We start from the raw sequence: 18,958 nt of genomic DNA on the forward strand, positions 1-18,958 counted from the left end.
TCCAGTAACCCTGTTTGTTCTCTGTATTTAAGAGTCTCTTACACTTTGTCCCCCTCCCTGTTTTTATATTATTTTTGCTTTCCTTCCCTTATGTTCATGTTTTGTATCTTAAAGTCCACATATGAGTGAAGTCATATATTTGTCTTTCTCTAATTTCACTTAGCATAATACCCTCTAGTTCCATCCATGCAGTTGCAAATGGCAAGATTTAATTGTTTTGATTGCGGAGTAATACTCCACTGTGTGTGTGTGTGTGTGTGTGTGTGTGTGTGTGTGTGTGTATACACATATATATACACACACATTGATGGACATTTGGGCTCTTTCCATACTTTGGCTATTGTTGATAGCGCTGCTATAAACATCGGGGTGCAGTACCCCTTTGAACAGCATACCTGTTTTTGGTGTCTTCCTCAATTTCTTTCATAAGCTTTCTCTAGTTTTCAGTGTATAGATTTTTCAACTCTTTGGTTAGATTTACTCTTAGGTATTTATTGCTTTTGGCGCAATTGTAAATGGGATTGATTCCTTGATTTCTCTTTCTGTTGCTTCACTGTTGTGGTATAGAAATGCAACCGATTTCTGTGCACTGATTTTATATCCTGCCACTTTGCTGAATTCATGGATCAGCTGTAGCAGTTTTTTGGTGGAATCTTTTGGGTTTTCCATATAGAGTATCACGTCATCTGTGAAGAGTGAAAGTCTGACCTCCTCCTGGCCAATTTGGATGCCTTTTATTTCTTTGTGTTGTCTGATTGCTGAGGCTAAGACTTCCAATTCTACGTTAAGTAACAGTGGTGAGAGTGGACATCCCTGTCTTCTTCCTGACCTTAGGGAGAAAGCTCTCAGTTCTTCCTCATTGAGGATGATATTAACGTTGGGTCTTTCGTACATGGGTTTTATGATCTCGACGTATGATCCTTCTATCCCTACTTTCTAAAGGGTTTTTATCAAGAAAGGATGCTGTGTTTTGTTGAATGCTTTCTCTGCATCTATTGAGAGGATCATGTGGTTCTTGTCCTTTCTTTTATTGATGTGATAAATCACACTGATTGTTTTGCAGATATTAAACCAGCCCTGCATCCCAGGTATAAATCCCACTTGGTCATGGTGAATAATTTTTTTAATGTATTGCTGGATCCGGTTGGCTAGTATCTTGCTGAGGATTTTTGCACCCATGTTCATCAGGGAGATTTGGTCTATAGTTCTCCTTTTTAGTGGGGTCTTTGTCTGCTTTTGGAATCAAGGTAATGCTGGCTTCGAGTATTATACTCTTTTCCTGCTACTAACTGGCATTCTTTCTTTTCATCTTGAAAGATTCCTTTAAACATTTCTTGTGAGGTGGGTCTGGTGATGATGAACTCTCCCAGCTTCTGCTTATCTGGAAAACTCTATCTCTTCTTCAATACTAAATGGTAACTTTGCTGGGTAAAGTATAATCGGTTGGCAGTTTTTTTGTTCATCACTTTGAATATATGATCCTTCTCCCTTTTGGCCTGCAAGGTTTCTGCTGAAAAATCTGCTGAGTCTTATGGGGCGGGGGGCTGAGAGGGGTTCCCTTTTACATAACAAGTTGCTTTTCTTTGGCTGCTTTCAATAGTCTATACTTGTCTTTTAACTTTTTTTTTTTTAATTCAACACTGAAAATTTTAATGGACTCAAACTGGCTTACCAGTATCTTCAAGGAGGAATTTCAATGAACTTTTCATATTTATATTTCCTTATATCAAAAACATTTTTAGTTCACACATTCAACACCAGGTCAAAGTCTTATTTTCCTTTTAAGTGACTACTTAATTCACACCGTTTCTTCTCTTGGCTGCTACTTTGGTAACAATTAGGTCCCCACCTCTCAAGAACACTGCATTGAACAGGCTGACACAGAGCCAGTGTGAACACAGGCCCCAAACCAGGGCTTGCAGAAGAACAACAACAGCAAAACCAGCCTTTCTCTTCACTTAGAAAGGGACTGTGAATCAGAGGGTCCACAGTTCCAATTTCCAAACATGGAAAACCTGGAGCTCAAAGTGAAAATGGAAACCAAAATGCATCAGAAATGAACTACAGTACCTCCTCACATACTCAAGGTCAAGATGGTTCATGAGAAATACGTATCTGATCATCTGGCCTTTTACTGGGAATGGCCCCACTCCAGCATTTTTAAAGGAAGATGGTTTTGTTTCTATTTCATTTCCCACAGGGATATAAAATCTACAAGGGAATATAATCAATCAGAATAAATCAGCTCACTCACAAGATACTCCCAGATAACAATTTCTAGTTGCTGAGCATAATCAGGACATTATTTCAAAGAGGCAAAATTCAGGATAATCTGAAAATTCAAAAGTGACAGCTACATTTGCCGGTAGGTTTATGGGAGACACACCTATATTTTTTCCAGTGTATATGTCAAAGGACCAAGACCCCTGATCATCAAAATAAGTTATTTTGAACATTACAGTGCACAGAACAACAGAGGGAAAAACACGTTCTGGGAGAATGACCAAAAGGCATCTTACAAAAGGTTCATATCACTCTGAAGGAGAAGGAATGGAGCTCAGTGCCTTATGGCCTTCATTAGCTTGACCCTTCCTCTTTGATTACAGTGGCCTCAGTGGAAGCAGTCTCTTCTAAATGTTCTGCTGGCTTCTTCTCCTCCTACTCCTCGTCCTCCTGGGGATAGAGGTCGGGGTATTTCTGCATGCATTCCTGCATGACCCGGAACTGGTCTACACAGTCTGACCTCTTGACATCCTCTGTGCTATAGTGGAGGCAGGAAAAGGCCGACTTGAACTGTTCCCCACAGGGGCCACTGGCCATTCCCCCAAGGCATGGGCAGTTCCAGTTAACGTCTCCATCTAGCAGGATCAATCCGTGCTCCTCATATGGATCACTGGGGTCATCAGCCACCAGCTCTGCATTGCTTGGGGTTTCATGGTCTTCTCTGGTCACAAATATGATTCGATCCTTCCCTTCCTGCTGGCAGTAGGCCATGGCTGCAGCCCCGGCACTCAGACCTCGCGGCAATAGCGGCAGCGGAGGCCTAGGCGGCAGCAGGCTCCCGCTGTGACCTCTCCTCAGGCTGGGCGGGAGTCTCTGAGGCCCACGCAGATGCGGACCCGCCCCCTCCAGGCCTGCCCGCCACGTGCCTATACTTGTCTTTAACTTTTGACAATTTAATCATAATATGTCTTGGTGTGGGTCTCTGGATTTATCTTTCTTGGTACTTCCTAGCCCACCTAGATCTGGATGTCTCTTTCTTTCCCCAGTTTAAGAAAGTTTTCAGCTTTTTCTGTAAGCTTTCTGCTCCTTTCTCTCTCCTCTTTCTGGGACTACTATAATGCATATGTTGGTTTGTTTTGATGGTGGTGTCCCATAAATCCCCAGTTTTTTTTTGTTTTTTTTTTTTTTTTTTGCTCCTCTGTAGGAATTCCTCTGTAGGAATTCCACTGCCCCATCAAGTTTGCTGATCTCTTCTTCCACTTGATCTAGTCTGCTTTGAAACCCTCTACTTAATTTTTCAGTTCAGTTATTAAATTCTTCACCTCTGTGATTTCTGTTTGGTCCTTTATATATTTTCTATGTCCTATAGAAATTCTCACTTTAGTCATACATTGCTTCCTGACCTTGGAGAGAATCTTCATGACTTATTTTGAACTCTCAGGTAAATCATCTATCTCTGCTTCATTAGTTTGTTTCTGAATATTTCTCTTGTTCTTTTGTTTAGAACATATTCCTTTGTTTCTTTTGACTGGTTTCTGAATATTAGACAAAATGCTACCTTTCCTAGTCTTGACAGAGTAGTATCATGTAGATAAACTCTGCAGATCAGCCAAGCCCAAGCTCCTAGCTGTCTCTCAAACTTTGGACTATCCAAGCCTCTTCCTCTGTTGTTAGCAGCTACCAGTAGTTGAGGGTGTCTAAGGCTTTCCTACCTGTTTTAATGTAGGTATTTTCTCATCTGACGTGTAGGACTTACTCAGCTATTTTTTGGATTTCATTCAGAAAGAAGTGTTCCATGTGCAGTTGTGCATTTAGTAGTGTGTCCATGGGAGGAAGGGAGCATCCTATGTCACCATCTTGATCAGCTCCCACCCCTAGTTCATTTTAGTGGACAATGGTCTTGGGAAGCAAGAACTGGATGTTAGGCATTTTCACTTTTAGGGTGTCACTGCTCCCAGGTTCTCTAGATCACAGAGCCAGAAAATGTATGTACATAAGGACATACATACATCTGTGTTTACATATACACATATATGTATTCATACACATACACACTTACATCTACATTTCTATATCAATCTATATATTAAAAACCAGGAATTGGGGTGTCTGAGTGGCTCAGTCAGTTGAGCGTCCAATTCTTGATTTCAGCTCAGGTCATGATCCCAGGGTCGTGGGATCAGCGTGGAGCCTAGTTAAGACTCTCTCTCTCAGCTCTGCCCCTCTCCCCCACTTGCACTCTCTAAAATAAACAAACAAAACCATGAATTTATTCCCATACCTTTAATTTCAATGCAACACTACAGAGTTCAATCTACTTTCCTCCCTTTCTAGAAATTAGCATAACTCAACTCCCCAACTGAGAAATGGGGCATACCATGATTCTCAATACATTTTTATATCTGATCAATTTCACTATAGTTTATCTTTGTATTAGTTTCCAAGGCTGTTGTAACAAATTACCACAAAGTGGGTGAAAACATTTATTCTCTCAGTTCTGAAAGCCAGAAGTTTAGTATCAGTTTCATGGGCTGAAATCAAGGTGTCAGCAGGGCAGCACTCCATCCAAAGGCTCTAAGGGCAAGTCTGTTCCTTGCTTTTTCCAGCTTCTGTGGCTATTAGAATTCCTTGGTCTATAGCTGCTCACACCAATCTCTACCTCTGTCTTTACATCACTTTTTTTTTTTAATTTTTTTCATGTTTATTTATTTGTGTGTGTGTGTGTGTGTGTGTGTGAGAGAGAGAGAGAGAGAGAGAGAGAGAGAGAGACAAAGTGCAAGTGGGGGATGTGCAGAGAGAGAAGGACACAAAGAATCCAAAGCTGGCTCCAGGCTCCGAGTTGTCAGCACAGAGCCTGACGCACAGCTTGAACTCTTGGACCGCGAGATCATGACCTGAGCCGAAGTCAGACGCCTAACCGACTGAACCACCCAGGCGCCCCAATCGTCTTCTCCTTTTGTGTGTGTGTCCAATCTCCCTCTGCCTCTCTTTTAAGAAAGACACCTAGGCAGTATTTAGGGCCCAACGAGATAATCTAAGGACAAGTGCAAGATAATCAAAACATCTTTACTTAATCACAAATAAGGTCGTGAGAATTAGGACTCTGATGCATAGGGCTATCACTTAGCCCATTACAATCTCCTATCAATGACACTCACCTCCCCTACACAGATGTGCTCCCATATTACTTAGGTTCTGACATGCCAAGCCATCACAATACCCACACCATTTGGGCTCTTGTACCTCAAGCCAGGTCATTCTTCCACAGAGATGATTCCTTACCCCATTTAAGCTCTGAAACTCCATGCCAGGCCACTTCTATGTACAGATACCCTTCTTAAGCCTGCTTCAGCTACAACTCCCTTCACAGAGCCATCTTTCCATTCTGACACCCTCTTCTTTCTGCTTAGGCTCTGATATTCAATGCTGGGCTATCCTCCTGTATAGATGCTCTTTTCACTCTGCTTCTGATCTGACAGCCTGTACTTGGACACCTTTCCACAGAAACATCTTCAACATGCATAGGCTCTGAGACCCCACACCAGGCCAGCTCCGTACACAGATGCCCTTCTTCCCTTGCATGGTCTCCAACAACCAGGCACCTAGCTGCCTCTGTGAATCTGCCTCAGCTTCTAACACTCCAGGCCAGGCTACACTCACATGCCCTCCTCACCCTGTCTGGGCTCCCACATTCCTTTTAGGCTATAAAATCCTGCACTAGGCTGCTTCCCACCCCTCCCCTTTGCCCCCACTCTCCTTACCCTATTTAGGCTTTTGACACACTGAACCAAATTGTTCCCATGTAGTCACCCTCCTGATGTTGCCTAGGCTCTGACATCTCAAGGTCAGTTGCCCTATGTGCAGATACCCTTTCTCACCTCATTCGAGAAACAGTGAATCTAACCAGGCAGCCCATTCATGTTGTCTTCTCTCAAGCCACTTTACCTCCAAAATCTTGTTCTAGGACCACCTCTTTATGCCTGCTTTCACTCCACTACCATTCTGACACAGACATATCCTCACCCCACACAGGCTTTGATGGCCCTGAGGAATGTCCTGCTATGATCGCATCCTTCCTAACCACATGGTTGCAACACACGGTTCCCTTTGCCGACACCATCCTAATCCTGGGTCAGCCTCCAACATCCTGCTCCAGTACCAAGTCCCTGCTTGCTCAGGCCAACTTCAAGACTTCAGGACTGAATTTTTTTAAGAGCAGAAGGAAAAAACAGCAAGAAACCATTCTTGGTTTTGTTCCCATGTCACAGGAAATATATGCTGTCCTTTGCACTGCTTTTAATTTTTTCTTTCACTACCATTTACTTTGGCATATTTTCTTTCTGATAATTGAGAAGTTTTCTTAAATTTAATAACTAAGTTTCTGAATATCTCTAACATTCTATATCTTCAGACAGATATCTATTAAACTCCTCACCCATGAAAATCAATGATTTTCACCTCCCTTTACCCACCAAATTAGAATTATCTCCATCACAGTTACCTTTATATATTTAAATCTAACTATATTTCTGTGGTCAATTTGTTGACTGTTAACTAGTGTCTTTGGACAAAAACAATATAAAAAGAAAAGAAAAAGTCTTCTTTCCTCCTTTACCTCTTGACTTTTAAGTGATTACTTTTATACTGTCAAGGTTCATGGCACTTCAGTTATATTTAGTAAAACCAATTTCCTACAATGAAATGGATTTACTACTTACTGCTCATCCTTTATGCCACAGCTTTTCCATTTATGCCTTAGTAAGTTGAATTTCATTCTTTATTCCAATCTTTTTCCCCCAGGAAAGTCAAAGAAAAAATATTTCCAGAGTCCTTGCAAGTTTTAATAATATTTGAGTGGCACTTAAGAGATATGACATTCTTAGATCACATTTCTTTAACCAAGAACTTTTAGATTCTGTCCTACTTTCTGTGTTGAATGCTGATGTGAAGGACTCTGAAGTCAGGCTGCACACATAACTGTTGCTTTATATCTGAAGTAATTAATACTTACCAATGTTGCATAGGACATTATGTCATTATACGGGCTTCTAATTAAGCCTGTAAATTTAATTGTATTTGCTTCTTTCTAGAAATGTTTAAGATTTTCTTTCCTGTTCCATAATTTGGTTACTCTCTTAAGGGACACCAATTATGAATATATTGAATCTTCTTTGGCTATTTTTATTCACTTTCCTTTTGCTCAGTTATTTCCTCAGTCCTGATCTCCATGTCCTTTCCAGCTTTTCAGCAATGGGTAGCATACTTTTTACTTTTTTTTTTTAAGTTTATTTATTTGAAAGAGACAGCATGAACCAGCAGGGGAGGGGCACAGAGACAGAGAGGGAGAGAGACAGAATCCCAAGTAGGTTCTGTGCCCTTACTGCAGAGCCTGATGTAAGGCTTGACCTCATGAACCATGAGATCATGACCTGAGCTGAAATCCAGAGTTGGATACTTAACTGACTGAGCCACCCAGGCAGTCCAATTTTTACTGTTTTCACTTTCAGGACTTTTCTCCTTCTTAGCTGGACTCTGCCTGCTCACTTGTACTATGTTATTATTTTTTACTTTATTTCTAGTATTCCTGCTTTGCAGTCTTGTTTTATAATTTTCTAATAAACTCTTTGAAGTTGTGCAGAACAATGTCTCTGGTCTGTGTTTTTCATCTGCCTTTTGTGTTTCTTTGTTCATTAAATTTCTGGAATATTTGTATATAAATATCATGCAATTGCTTTTTTCATATCACATCACTGAATGAATGCTTCTTGAGGCAATTATTTGGCTGAGATGTTAAGAATAGTACTCTAGACTAACAGGAAGCCTCACTGACCTGCAGTTAAGCCCCATATGATGTGCCTATGTAAGCATGCAAAGGAAATTATCTATCTCCTTTATTGAACAAAAATTACCAGTTGTTAGCTTGCTAATTAGCATCCTCTTCATCTTGCAGGAATAACATCTTTAGTGCATTTGCATGGCCCTACTTCCTTTGTATCCCCAGGATATTAATCAGACAGGTACCCACAGCCAACTTAATACCCAACTCTTACCTTATTCCAAAAGCGTCCCTGGTTTTGTCTTTCAGATTACACCAACTACTTTGGAAAACATGTGCTTTGCTGGTCAACTTATGTTTATACCAAGAAATCTTGGAATCCATTCTTAATGTTCTCCCTCATCTGGGTTCTATTGCTAATGTGTTTGGCAGCCCTTCACTTTTTTTTTTTTAAGCCCTTCTATTTTTATTTGTATTATAAGGGTTTCTTATTTTTTAAGAAGTTGGGAGGATTCTGTTTCTTATGTTCTTTATAGTTTTCAGTTGGTTGTGTAGAGAAGCTGCAGACATCTTTAACATCCAAAACCAGAAGTCTTCTGGATTATACACAAACACCCACATGGGTGGGACTGTGTGTGCATGGATTTTTTATTAACAAGAAAAATGTTTTAATTAAGAGTAATATAAATGTTGAAACATTATGGTATATAACTGGAACTAATGTTATATATCAGCTGTATCTCAACTGAAAAAAAAGTAAACAACTCAAGTTTCTCGCCAAGAGTACGTCACAGCACAGGCCTAACAGGTTGTGATTTTTAAAAAAGTCAGCTCCCATCTCTCTTGTACACTGCCAGCTGGTAAATAAAATCAACCAGACTAAGGAAGCAGTTTCTGTTTCAGCACCAAGCTCAGTCCTCAGGAGGTTAGAGGTGCCATATTATGAAATGAAGCCATCTCTTCCACTTCCTCTTAGGTATTTTTTTTGGAACTTACCCCCATATCACCAAATAACAGGCTTATAATGCTACTCCATGTTTTTTCAGTTTTACATATTATCTCTGACTTACTCCTTCATCTTCAAGAAGTCGGATATATGTATGTATACTATAAACATGTATAAATTATATACATATATACACTGCCGCCCCCTCATCTCTAATATGGTTAAATCACAATTTTATCATGATCAATATTCAGACATGTACACCATTATGTAAATGATATTCATATCTAGGCCACAGAAAACTTTGCAAACATGGAAATAACTAACTTTTAGACTTATTTTGCAGTTAATCATTGTCTTACTTTATGTTTGCCTTCTTTCTACATAGTTAACATTTCAACCCCAAATTGTTTGCCAATTGTCTAAAACTCTTACTACATTAAACACAACAGCTATTGTATTAATTTCACTGGTGACGAAAGGTTTTATATTTGAGACATCTCCCCTAGAGCCTTGTGACTGTCTCCAAGCTAAACTTTTTCACCATGTATACACTGCTGAGTTACTATCTGGTGATCTCACTGCATAATTACCCTCAGGATTTTCTTGATTATTCTCTTATGCTGGATTCTCATATTCCCAAAATTCCATGTTTTCCCATTTCTTGATTTACTCCAGTTATGTTCTTAAATTCCAGTAAAATTAACATACAGTATTAAGTTTCAGACGCACTATATAGTGTTCAACAATTTTATACGTTACTCAGTGCTTATCACGGTAATTGTATTCTTAATCTCCTTCACCTATTTAACCCATCCTCCCTCCCCGACCTCCCCTTTGGTATCCATAGGTTTGTTCTCTATATTTAAGAGTCTGATTTTTGTTGGTCTCTTTTTTCCTTTGTTGTTTTGTTTCTTAATTTCCATATATGAGTGAAATATGGTATATCTGCCTATCCTGACTGACTTCACTTAACCATTATACACTCTAGATCTATCCATGTTGTTGCAAATGGCAAGGACCATTCTTTTTTACAGGTAGTATTCTATTGTTTGTGTGTGTATCATATCTTCTTTATTCACTTATTAATGGACATGTTTGTCCATAGTTTGACTATTATAAATAATGCTACAATAAACACAGTGGTACATATACCTTTTTGAAATAGTGTTTTCCTTTTCTTTAGGTAAGTACACAGTAGTGAAGTTACTAGATTATATGATAATTCTATTTTTAATTTCTTGAGGAACTCCACAGTGCTTTCCACACTGGCCGTACTGGTTCACATTCCTACCAATAGTGCACAGAGGTTCATTTTTTTCTATATCCTTGCCAACACCTGTTGTGTCTTGTGTTCATTTTAGCCATTCTCACAGGTATGAGGTGATACCTCATTGTAGTTTTGATTTGCGTTTCCCTGATGATGAGTGATGTTGAGCATCTTTTCAAGTGTCTATTAGCCATCTGTATGCCTTCTTTGGAGAAATGTCTGTTCCTGACTTCTGCCTGCTTTAAAATTGGATTTGAGTTTTTTCATGTTGAGCTGTAGAAGTTTTTAATATATTTTGAATACTAGTTCCTTATCAGATATGTCATTTGTAAACATCTTCTCCCATTCAGAAAGTTGTTTTGTTTCCCTTGCTGTGTAGAATCTTTTAATTTTAGTGTAGTTCCAATAGTTTATTTTTGCTTTTGTTTCCCTTGCCTCAGAGGACCTATCTAAAAAAATGTTGCTAATGGCTGATGTCAGAGAAATTACTGCCTCAACTCTCCTCAAGGATTTTTACAGTTTATTTTGTATGTATGATGTAACAAAGTGGCCCAGATTCATTCTTTTACGTGTAGCTGTCCACTTGTTCCAACACTATTTGTTGAAGAGACTTGTCTTTTTCCCATTGCATAGTCTTGTCTCCTTTGTCAAATGAGTTTATTTTTGAGCTCTCTATTGTTTCATTGATCTATGTGACTATATTTGTGCCAGTACCATACTGCTTTGATTACTACAGCTTTGTAGCACAGCTTGAAATCTGGGATTCACATACTTCCAGTTCTGTTCTTTTTCAAGATTGCTTTGGCTATTCAGGGTCTTTTATAGTTCCAACCAAATTTTAGGATGACCAGTTCTAGTTCTGTGAAAAATGCTGTTGGTATTTTCACAGGGATTATGTTAAATGTGTAGATCCCTTTGGGTATTGTGGACATTTTAACAATATTTGTTCTCCTAACCCATGAGCATAGAGTATCTATTTGTGCCATCTTCAATTTCTTTCATCAACATTTTATATAGTTTTCAGAGTCTATCATCTCCTTGGTTAAGTTTATCCCTAGGTATTATTTTTGATGCAATTGTAAATGGGACAGTTTTCTTCTCTTTCTGCTACTTTATTAGTGTACAGAAATACAACAGATGTCTGCTTATTGATTTTGTACTCTGCAACCTTACTGAATTCATTTATCACTTCTACTAGTTTTTCTTGTGGCATCTTTAGGGTTTTCTACATACAGTATCATATCATCTGCAAATAAGCCTTACTTCTTCCGTATCAATTTGCTCGCCTTTTATTTTTTCTTTGACTGCTTGCGGCTATGACTTTCAGTACTATGTTGAGTAAAAGTAGTGAGAGTAGACAGCACTGTCTTGTTTTTGACCCTAGGGGAAAAACTCTTATTAATTTTTCAGCACTGAGTATGTTGGCTGTGCATTTTTCATATATGACCTTTATTATATTCAGATATACCTACTTTTTTGGTTTTGTTTTTAATCATGAATGGATGTTGTACTTTGTTAAATGCTTTTTCTGCATCTATTGAAATTATCCCAGTTTTTAACCTTTTTCGTTGACGTGATGCATCATGTAGATTGATTTGCAAATCTATTGAACCATCCTTGCATCCTAGGAATAAATTCCACTTGATCATGTTGAATAATTTCTTTAATGTATTGTTGAATGTGGTTTGCTAGTATTTTGCTGAGAATTTCTGCACCTATATTCATCAATAATATTGTCCTATAGTTCTTTTTGTATTTTCTTTATCTGGTTTTGTATCAGGGTAATGCTGACCTTATAAAATGAACTTAGTTTTCCTTCTTCTATTTTAGAATAGTTTTAGAAGAAGTATTAACTCTTCTTTAAATATCTGGTAGAATTCACTTGTGAAGCCATCTGGTCCTGGACTTTTGTTTGTTGGGAGCTTTTTGATTTTTGATTCAATTTCATTCCTGGTAATTGGTCTGTTCAAATTTTCTAATTCTTTCTGCTTCAGTTTTGGTAGTTTATGTTTCTAGGAATGTATCCATTTCTTCCAGATTGTCTCAATCTGTTGACATATAATTTTATATAACATTTTCCTATAATCTTTTGTATTTCTGTGGTGTTGGTTGTTATTTGACCTCTTTCATTTTTTTGAGTCCTTTCTCTTTCTCTCTCCTTTTTGGGGAGTCTGGCTAATGGTTTATCAGTTTTGTTGATCTTTTCAAAGACCCAGCTCCTGGTTTAATTAATCTATCATTTTTTTAAGTTCCTATTTCATTCATTTCTGCTCTAATCTTTATCATTTCCTTTCTTTCTTTTGGGGTTTTGTTCTTTTTCTATTTTTGAAATGTATTTATTGATTCTGAGAGGGGACAAAGGGGCAGAGAGAGAGAATTCCAAGTAGGCTCCACACTCTCAGCACAGAGCCAAACGTGGGCTTGATCTCACAAACCATGAGATCATGACCTGAGCCTAGATCAAGACTTGGATGCTTAACTGACTGAGCCACCCAGGCAACCTTGTTCTTTTTCTAGCTCCTTTAGGTGTAAGGTTAGGTTGTTTGAGATTTTTCTTGCTTTTTCTTTCCTGTATCTCTACCAACTTCCTTCTTAGAACACCTTTTGCTGTACCCCAAAGATTCTGAGCCACTGTTTTCATTTTCATTTGTCTCCATTTATTTTTTTATTTCCTCTTTGATTTCTTGGTTGACCCATTCACTGTTCAGTAGTATGTTATTAACCTCCATGTATCTGTGTTCTTTCCAGATTTTTTTGTGGTCGATTTCTAGTTTCCATCGTGGTTGGAAAAGATTCATGCTATGACTTTAATCTTTCTGAATTTGTTGAGACTTGTTTTGTGGCCTAACATGTGATCTATTCTGGAGAATGTTCCATGTGCACCTGAAAAGAATGTGCATTCTACTGATTTAGGGTGCAGCGTTCCCAATGTATTAGATCCATCTGGTCCAATGTGTCACTCAAACCCACTGTTTCTTTGTTGATTTTGTTTGGATGTTCTATCCATTGAGGTAAGTAGGGTGTTAAAATCCCCTACTATCATTGTATTACTATCAATTATTTCCTTTATGTTTGTTAATAACTGCTCTATGTATTTGGGTGCTTCCATCTGGGGTGCATAAATATTTACAATTGTCGTATCTTCTTGTTGGATTATTGCCTTTATGATTATGTAGTATCCTTTATCTCATTACAGTCTTTGTTATGAAATCTATTTTGTCCAATTTAAGTATTACTATACCTGGCTTTCTTTTCACTTCCATTTGCATGATATATGCTTTTCCATCCCTTCACTTTCAATCTGCATGTGTTTTTAGGTCTGAAATGAGTCTCTTGTAGGCAGCATATAGATGAATCTTGCTTTTTAATCCATTCCACCACCCTATGTCTTTTGATTGGTGCATGTAGTCCATTTACATTCAAAGTAACTATTAACAGTTATGTACTTATTATTTTATGGTCGGATTTGTAGTTCTTCTCTTGCTTTCTTCTCTCATGGTCTGTTGGCTTTCTTAAGTGAAGCTTTCCTTCCTCTATTATTTCTTGAAATAGCATGATATACTTGGATTTCTTTCTCTTTATTTTATGTATATCTATTACCAGTTTTTAATTTGTGGTTACTATTATGTTTTTATAACAAGCTACCTATACAAGTTACCAAGTAATCTATATTAATTTGATGGTCAGTTGAGTGTGAACATATATATATATATATATATACATATATATATATATGTATATATATATGTATATATATATATATATATACACATATATATATATGTATATATATATATACGTATATATATATATATTCAGTTTGTTTATTTTGAGAGAGAGAGAGAGCGTGAGCAGGGGAGGGGCAGAGAGAGAGAGAGAGAGAAAGAGAAAAGATCCAAAGCAGGCCCCACATTGTCAGTACAGAGCCAGATGTGGGGCTCAAACTCACAAACTGTGAGATCATGACCTGAGCTAAAACCAAGAGTCAGACGCCCAAGTGACTGAGTCACCCAGGTGCCCCAAGTTTGAACCCATTCTAAAAGCACTAAATTTTTACTCTTCTCTCCCCCATGTTTTAGGTGTACAGTGTCATACTTTCCATCCTTTTGTGAATCCCTTGACTGATGTCTAACTGTACTTACTTTACAACTTTTGTGCTTCCTACTTTTCTTAATCCTGTTTATGGTCTTTCCTTTCCACTCAGAGTACCCTTTAACATTTCTTATTTAAAAAAAAAAAAAAGTAACATTTCTTATAGAGCTGGCTTCGCGGTGAAGAATTCCTTCAACTTTTGTCTGGGAAACTCTTAGCTCTCCTATTCTGAATGACAGCCTCGCTAGATAGACTTGGTTGCAGGTTTTTTTCTGTTGGCACTTTGAATATATTATGCTACTCCCTCTGGGCTGCAAAGTTTCTGCTGAAAAATCAGCTGATAGCCTTATTAGGTTTCTCTTGTATAGAACTGTTTTTTCGTCTTGCTGCTTTTAAAATCTTCTTTATCCCTAGTTTTTGCCATTTTAATTACTATGTATCTTAGTATTGACCTCCTTGGGTTGATTTTGTTGGGGACTCTCTGTACTTCCCGGATCTGGATTTGTTTTCTTCCCTAGATTCAAGAAGTTTTCCACTATTATTCCTTCAAGTAAATTTTCTGCCCTCTTTTCTCCTTCTGAGATCCCTAAAATGTGAATGTTACACTTGACAATATTAATCTACTTAATCTACTTCTCATTTTTTAAATTATTCTTTTTTTTGGTCCCGTTTGGCTTGACTGCTTTCCATTATTCTCCAAGTCACTTATCTATTCTTCTGCTTCTTCTAGTCTACCATCTATGCCCTCTATTTTTTTTTTAATTTTTCAAATTTTTATTTTTGACAGAGAGTGAGCACACAAGTGGGGGAGGGGCAGAGAGAGAGAGAGAGAGAGAGAGAGAGAGAGAGAGAGAGGAGGACAGAGGATCCAAAGAGGGCTCTGCATGGGCAGCAGGGAGCCCAACATGGGGCTCGAACTTGTGAACCTGAGATCATGACCTGAGGAGTTGGAAGCTTAACCAACTGAGCCACCTGGGCGCCCGCCCTAGTGTATTTTTAATTTCAGTTATTGAGTGCTTCACGTCTGATGGGTTCTCTTCTGTTTTCTATCTCCACGTTGAGGATCTCGCTGAGATTTCCCACTCTCTTCTCAAGTCTGGTAAGTATCTTTATAACCATTATTCGGAATGGCATAACAGGCCTATTACCTCAGTTTCATTTAGGTCTCTTTCTGTGTTCTTCCATTTGGGACCTGTTCCTCTCTCCTCATTTTTTCTAACTCTCTGTGTGGCTGCTTCTATGTTTAGGAAATTCAGCTATGTCTCCTGCTCTTGACACTAGCGGTCTTATGAAGAAGAGGTCCTGTGGTACCATAGTACAATGTCCTCTGTACACCAGAACCTGGTGCTTCAGAGTGTCTATATGTGTTGTGTGCACCCTACTGTTGTTACTGAGCTGTGTTTGCTTTCAGTGCAGTCATCTGCAATGACTCTCTTTGCCTGTTGTGAGCAGGGTTTGGTGCCTGTGTTGTTCTTGAACCAGTCTGCCACTGCCTTGGGTTTGAGGTGGGTCAGACCAGGCGTTTGCCAGAGCCGTGGTCACAGAGTACTGCAGGCCACTTTCCCTGTGTCTTCCCCTGAGTAGCTTTTGTTGGTGGGCAGGGCCTACAGTCAGACCAATGTGTGTGGTTATCTTTCCCTCTCCCAGGGTAGGAGTCACTTTGCGAGGTGCCGATCCCTGTTGGGGATGCTTGCACACTGTCATGCTTGAGGCACCACTCTGGATGGACTCCGGCTGAGGAAGTGTTAGAGGGGGCGGGTCTGCTGGTGAATGCAAGGAGGGGCATACCGTGTTACCAAGGTTTGTGCTGGTCTGTTGTGATAGGGTAATAGAGTGGCTTTGGAAAACTCCTGCTGTGGGTGGCAGAAGACCATAGAGGTGGGATGTGCTGTTAGCAAGCTAGGTGGAGAGTGTGTATCCTGCACTGGTTCCCGTGACTGTTTATCTAAGCTGGGCAGACGGGAAGGGAAATGGCACCTGCCAGCTCTTTTGTTCTTCGAGAAGTCTCCTAAAGATCTGTTCTCCTGCAGCATACTTCAGAGACCAGCAAATAAATCTTGTTCCTGTATACCTCAGATGTTTTTCAAACTGCTGCTTCTATGCAATATCTCAGCAGGGCTGTTGTGCTGTCTCCTGAAGGGCAGTGTCTCAATTTCCTATTGCCTTCTGGCTCAGAGCTGAGCTTGTTGATTTTTAAAGTTCCAGGTGTTAAGCCCCACTGATTGTATGAACACAAGAAGTTAAACCCGTCTGGTTTTCAAAGCCAAATGTTATGGGGATTTATCTTTCCAGCGTAGGTCCCCTTTGCCTGATGTGGGGTCTGCTGCTCTCCCCTCTCCGCATCCTCAGTGTTACTCATTCCCACAGACAGCCCTGATGATCCATTTAACTCCTGACCACGTCTCCATCCTTCCTACCCTCTTCCATGTGGCCTCTTCTCTCTATCTGGCTATGGAGAGTTGTTCTGACAGGCTTCCAGTGGTTTTCTGGGTAATTAACACTGATGTGGGTGTTATAAGGTGTATCTGTGAAATGAGGGGATCTAAGGATCCTCCCACTCTGCCATCTTCCCCAGAATCCCCTTAGTCCTTTTTTTGGAGCACATACCCAGTGGTAACTTAAAAAGCTTTGGGGAGATTAATTTGGAGATTTTACTTACAATTATCTTCCTTCACAATTAAATGATACCTTGAAACTAGGATTCGAGATTAGAATATATCCTCTCACCCAAATTCTGAAAACACTACTCCATTTTTTTTCCTTCTTTCTTTCTTTTTTTTTAAGCAGGCTTCACACCCAGTGTGCAGCCCAACACAGGGCTTGAACTCATCACCCTGAGATCAAGACCTGAGCTGAGATGGGAGTCAGATGTTTAACCACTTGAGTCACCCAGGCGCCCCTGGCTCCATTTTCGTTTAATCACAAGTCTATGGAGATACAATTAACATACCATATAATTCATCTACCGAAAGTACAAAATTCAAGAGAATATAAGGGGCGCCTGGGTGGCTCAGTTGGTTAAGTGTCCGACTTCAGCTCAAGTCATGATCTTGTGGCCCGTGAGTTCAAGCCCTGCGTCGGGCTCTGTGCTGACAGCTCAGAGCCTGGAGCCTGTTTCAGATTCTGTGTCTCCCTCTCTCTCTGATCCTCCCCCGTTCATGCTGTGTCTCTGTCTCAAAAATAAATAAACGTTAAAAAATTAAAAAAAAAAAAAAAGAGAATATAAATATCATCTCGTTATAGTGAGTTTGAAGAATCACTACTGCTACAAATTATCTAAAATGTTAACTCAGCTGCAACTTTTACAACAAAAAGGTACATTATTCCTTTCATTTTAAGACATATTTCATAAATATAACCTACTGTCAACAATGTGCCAAGCACTTCAGAGATAACACAAATAAGACAGCTCCTGGCCTAAGATACTGTCATGGAAAGACAAACAGGCAAACAACTACAATGTGATATACTAAAAACATGTTCTAACACAGGCATGTATGAGTGCAATGAGGCCGCAGAGGGCATATCTAGGCCAAGTATTCAGGGAATACTATGTAACTGAGGTGATGATCTCTCAAAGGAGTAAAGGGGAGAGGTGATTAAAAAAAGAATATAATGCTGACATCAAAGAATGATCACCAGACAGGGTAAATATTCAGAGCCCAAACAGTAAGATACAGGAGATGGCCAAGTTCTATAGTACATTTTATGTAAGTCTACGGAGTAAAACATCTCATGGTCCCAACAGGCTGACTTACACGAAATTTTAGAACAAACCAAACTATATAATCTGGATGGGTAAGAAAGAAAAAGAGTAAAACAGACAATTACCTCCTTTTGTAGTATCATTCTGAGCCTGGATGCCATGATGCAATGAATTATGAATGGCAGAAAGAAGATCTGCTGCTTGAACCATCAATTTTTGAGCTTCTGCAACAGCACTGGTCTAGCAAATAAATCACCAAAAACATTCTTACATATTCTTTCACTGAAAGATATACATTAAATAGGAAAATCCTATAAACAATAATGAAATTAAATGTTGTAATGACATTGGTTTTCAGAAACTATTCACTTAATACAGGATGCTCAGATCCTGTTAGGATAGAAATTAGTTTTTTACCCCTTCTTATATCTTGTAGGAGCCATTAAAAACTAACAGGAAACAATGCTGGCTTATTCTGTTCATCTTATATTTAAGAAAAAGAAAGGAAAAAAAATCGAGTTTCAGGCAACTGGAAAATTTCAACATTTCTCCTATGCTATTCATTAAGTTGAAATTAAAAAAAAAAGAAAACAGGAAAACAACAGACTTAGATCAATGGTAAAGGTTGGCTCTCTACTCACCACTTTCTAACTATCTACATATTAGTTTGTAATTGACTTCAATTAATACAAATACACACAAAGAAAAAGCATTCACCATCTAGGGCTTACTTCTGGTTCTACACAAATCCAACAGTTAATTATTTAACTGAATGAAAGATGTCTACCTAAAATTCCCATTTTTGCTTTCTCCTTTTCAATTCACAAAACAAGACTACCCACAAGCAATTTCAGCTTCTATTATTATATCCATTAACAAGTAATATAAAATATATTTATATACCAACAACAGACACAGATATGTTATGGAGCAGAATGTAAATTC

At 38.8% G+C, this 18,958-nt stretch overlaps 2 protein-coding genes across 5 annotated transcripts in view; both read right to left on the reverse strand.

The window, feature by feature from the left end:
* The window catches only part of NAA35 (N-alpha-acetyltransferase 35, NatC auxiliary subunit), a 101,075-nt gene that overhangs the window by 43,019 nt on the left and 39,098 nt on the right, over positions 1–18,958 (reverse strand). For all 4 annotated transcript variants that reach the window (XM_027048158.2, XM_027048159.2, XM_027048160.2 and 1 more), the window contains exon 11: positions 18,139–18,253. In XM_027048158.2, coding sequence (XP_026903959.1) covers positions 18,139–18,253 — 115 coding nt within the window. The remainder of the gene's footprint in view (positions 1–18,138; positions 18,254–18,958) is intronic.
* Positions 273–13,929, reverse strand: LOC113596131 (mitochondrial intermembrane space import and assembly protein 40). Its single transcript, XM_053205192.1, is given in 1 exon segment — positions 273–13,929. A coding segment is annotated over 1 exon segment (417 nt). The 5' UTR covers positions 2,995–13,929; the 3' UTR covers positions 273–2,577.

The sequence above is a fragment of the Acinonyx jubatus genome, chromosome D4 (assembly GCF_027475565.1).
Source record: "Acinonyx jubatus isolate Ajub_Pintada_27869175 chromosome D4, VMU_Ajub_asm_v1.0, whole genome shotgun sequence".
Taxonomy (NCBI): Eukaryota; Metazoa; Chordata; class Mammalia; order Carnivora; family Felidae; genus Acinonyx; species Acinonyx jubatus.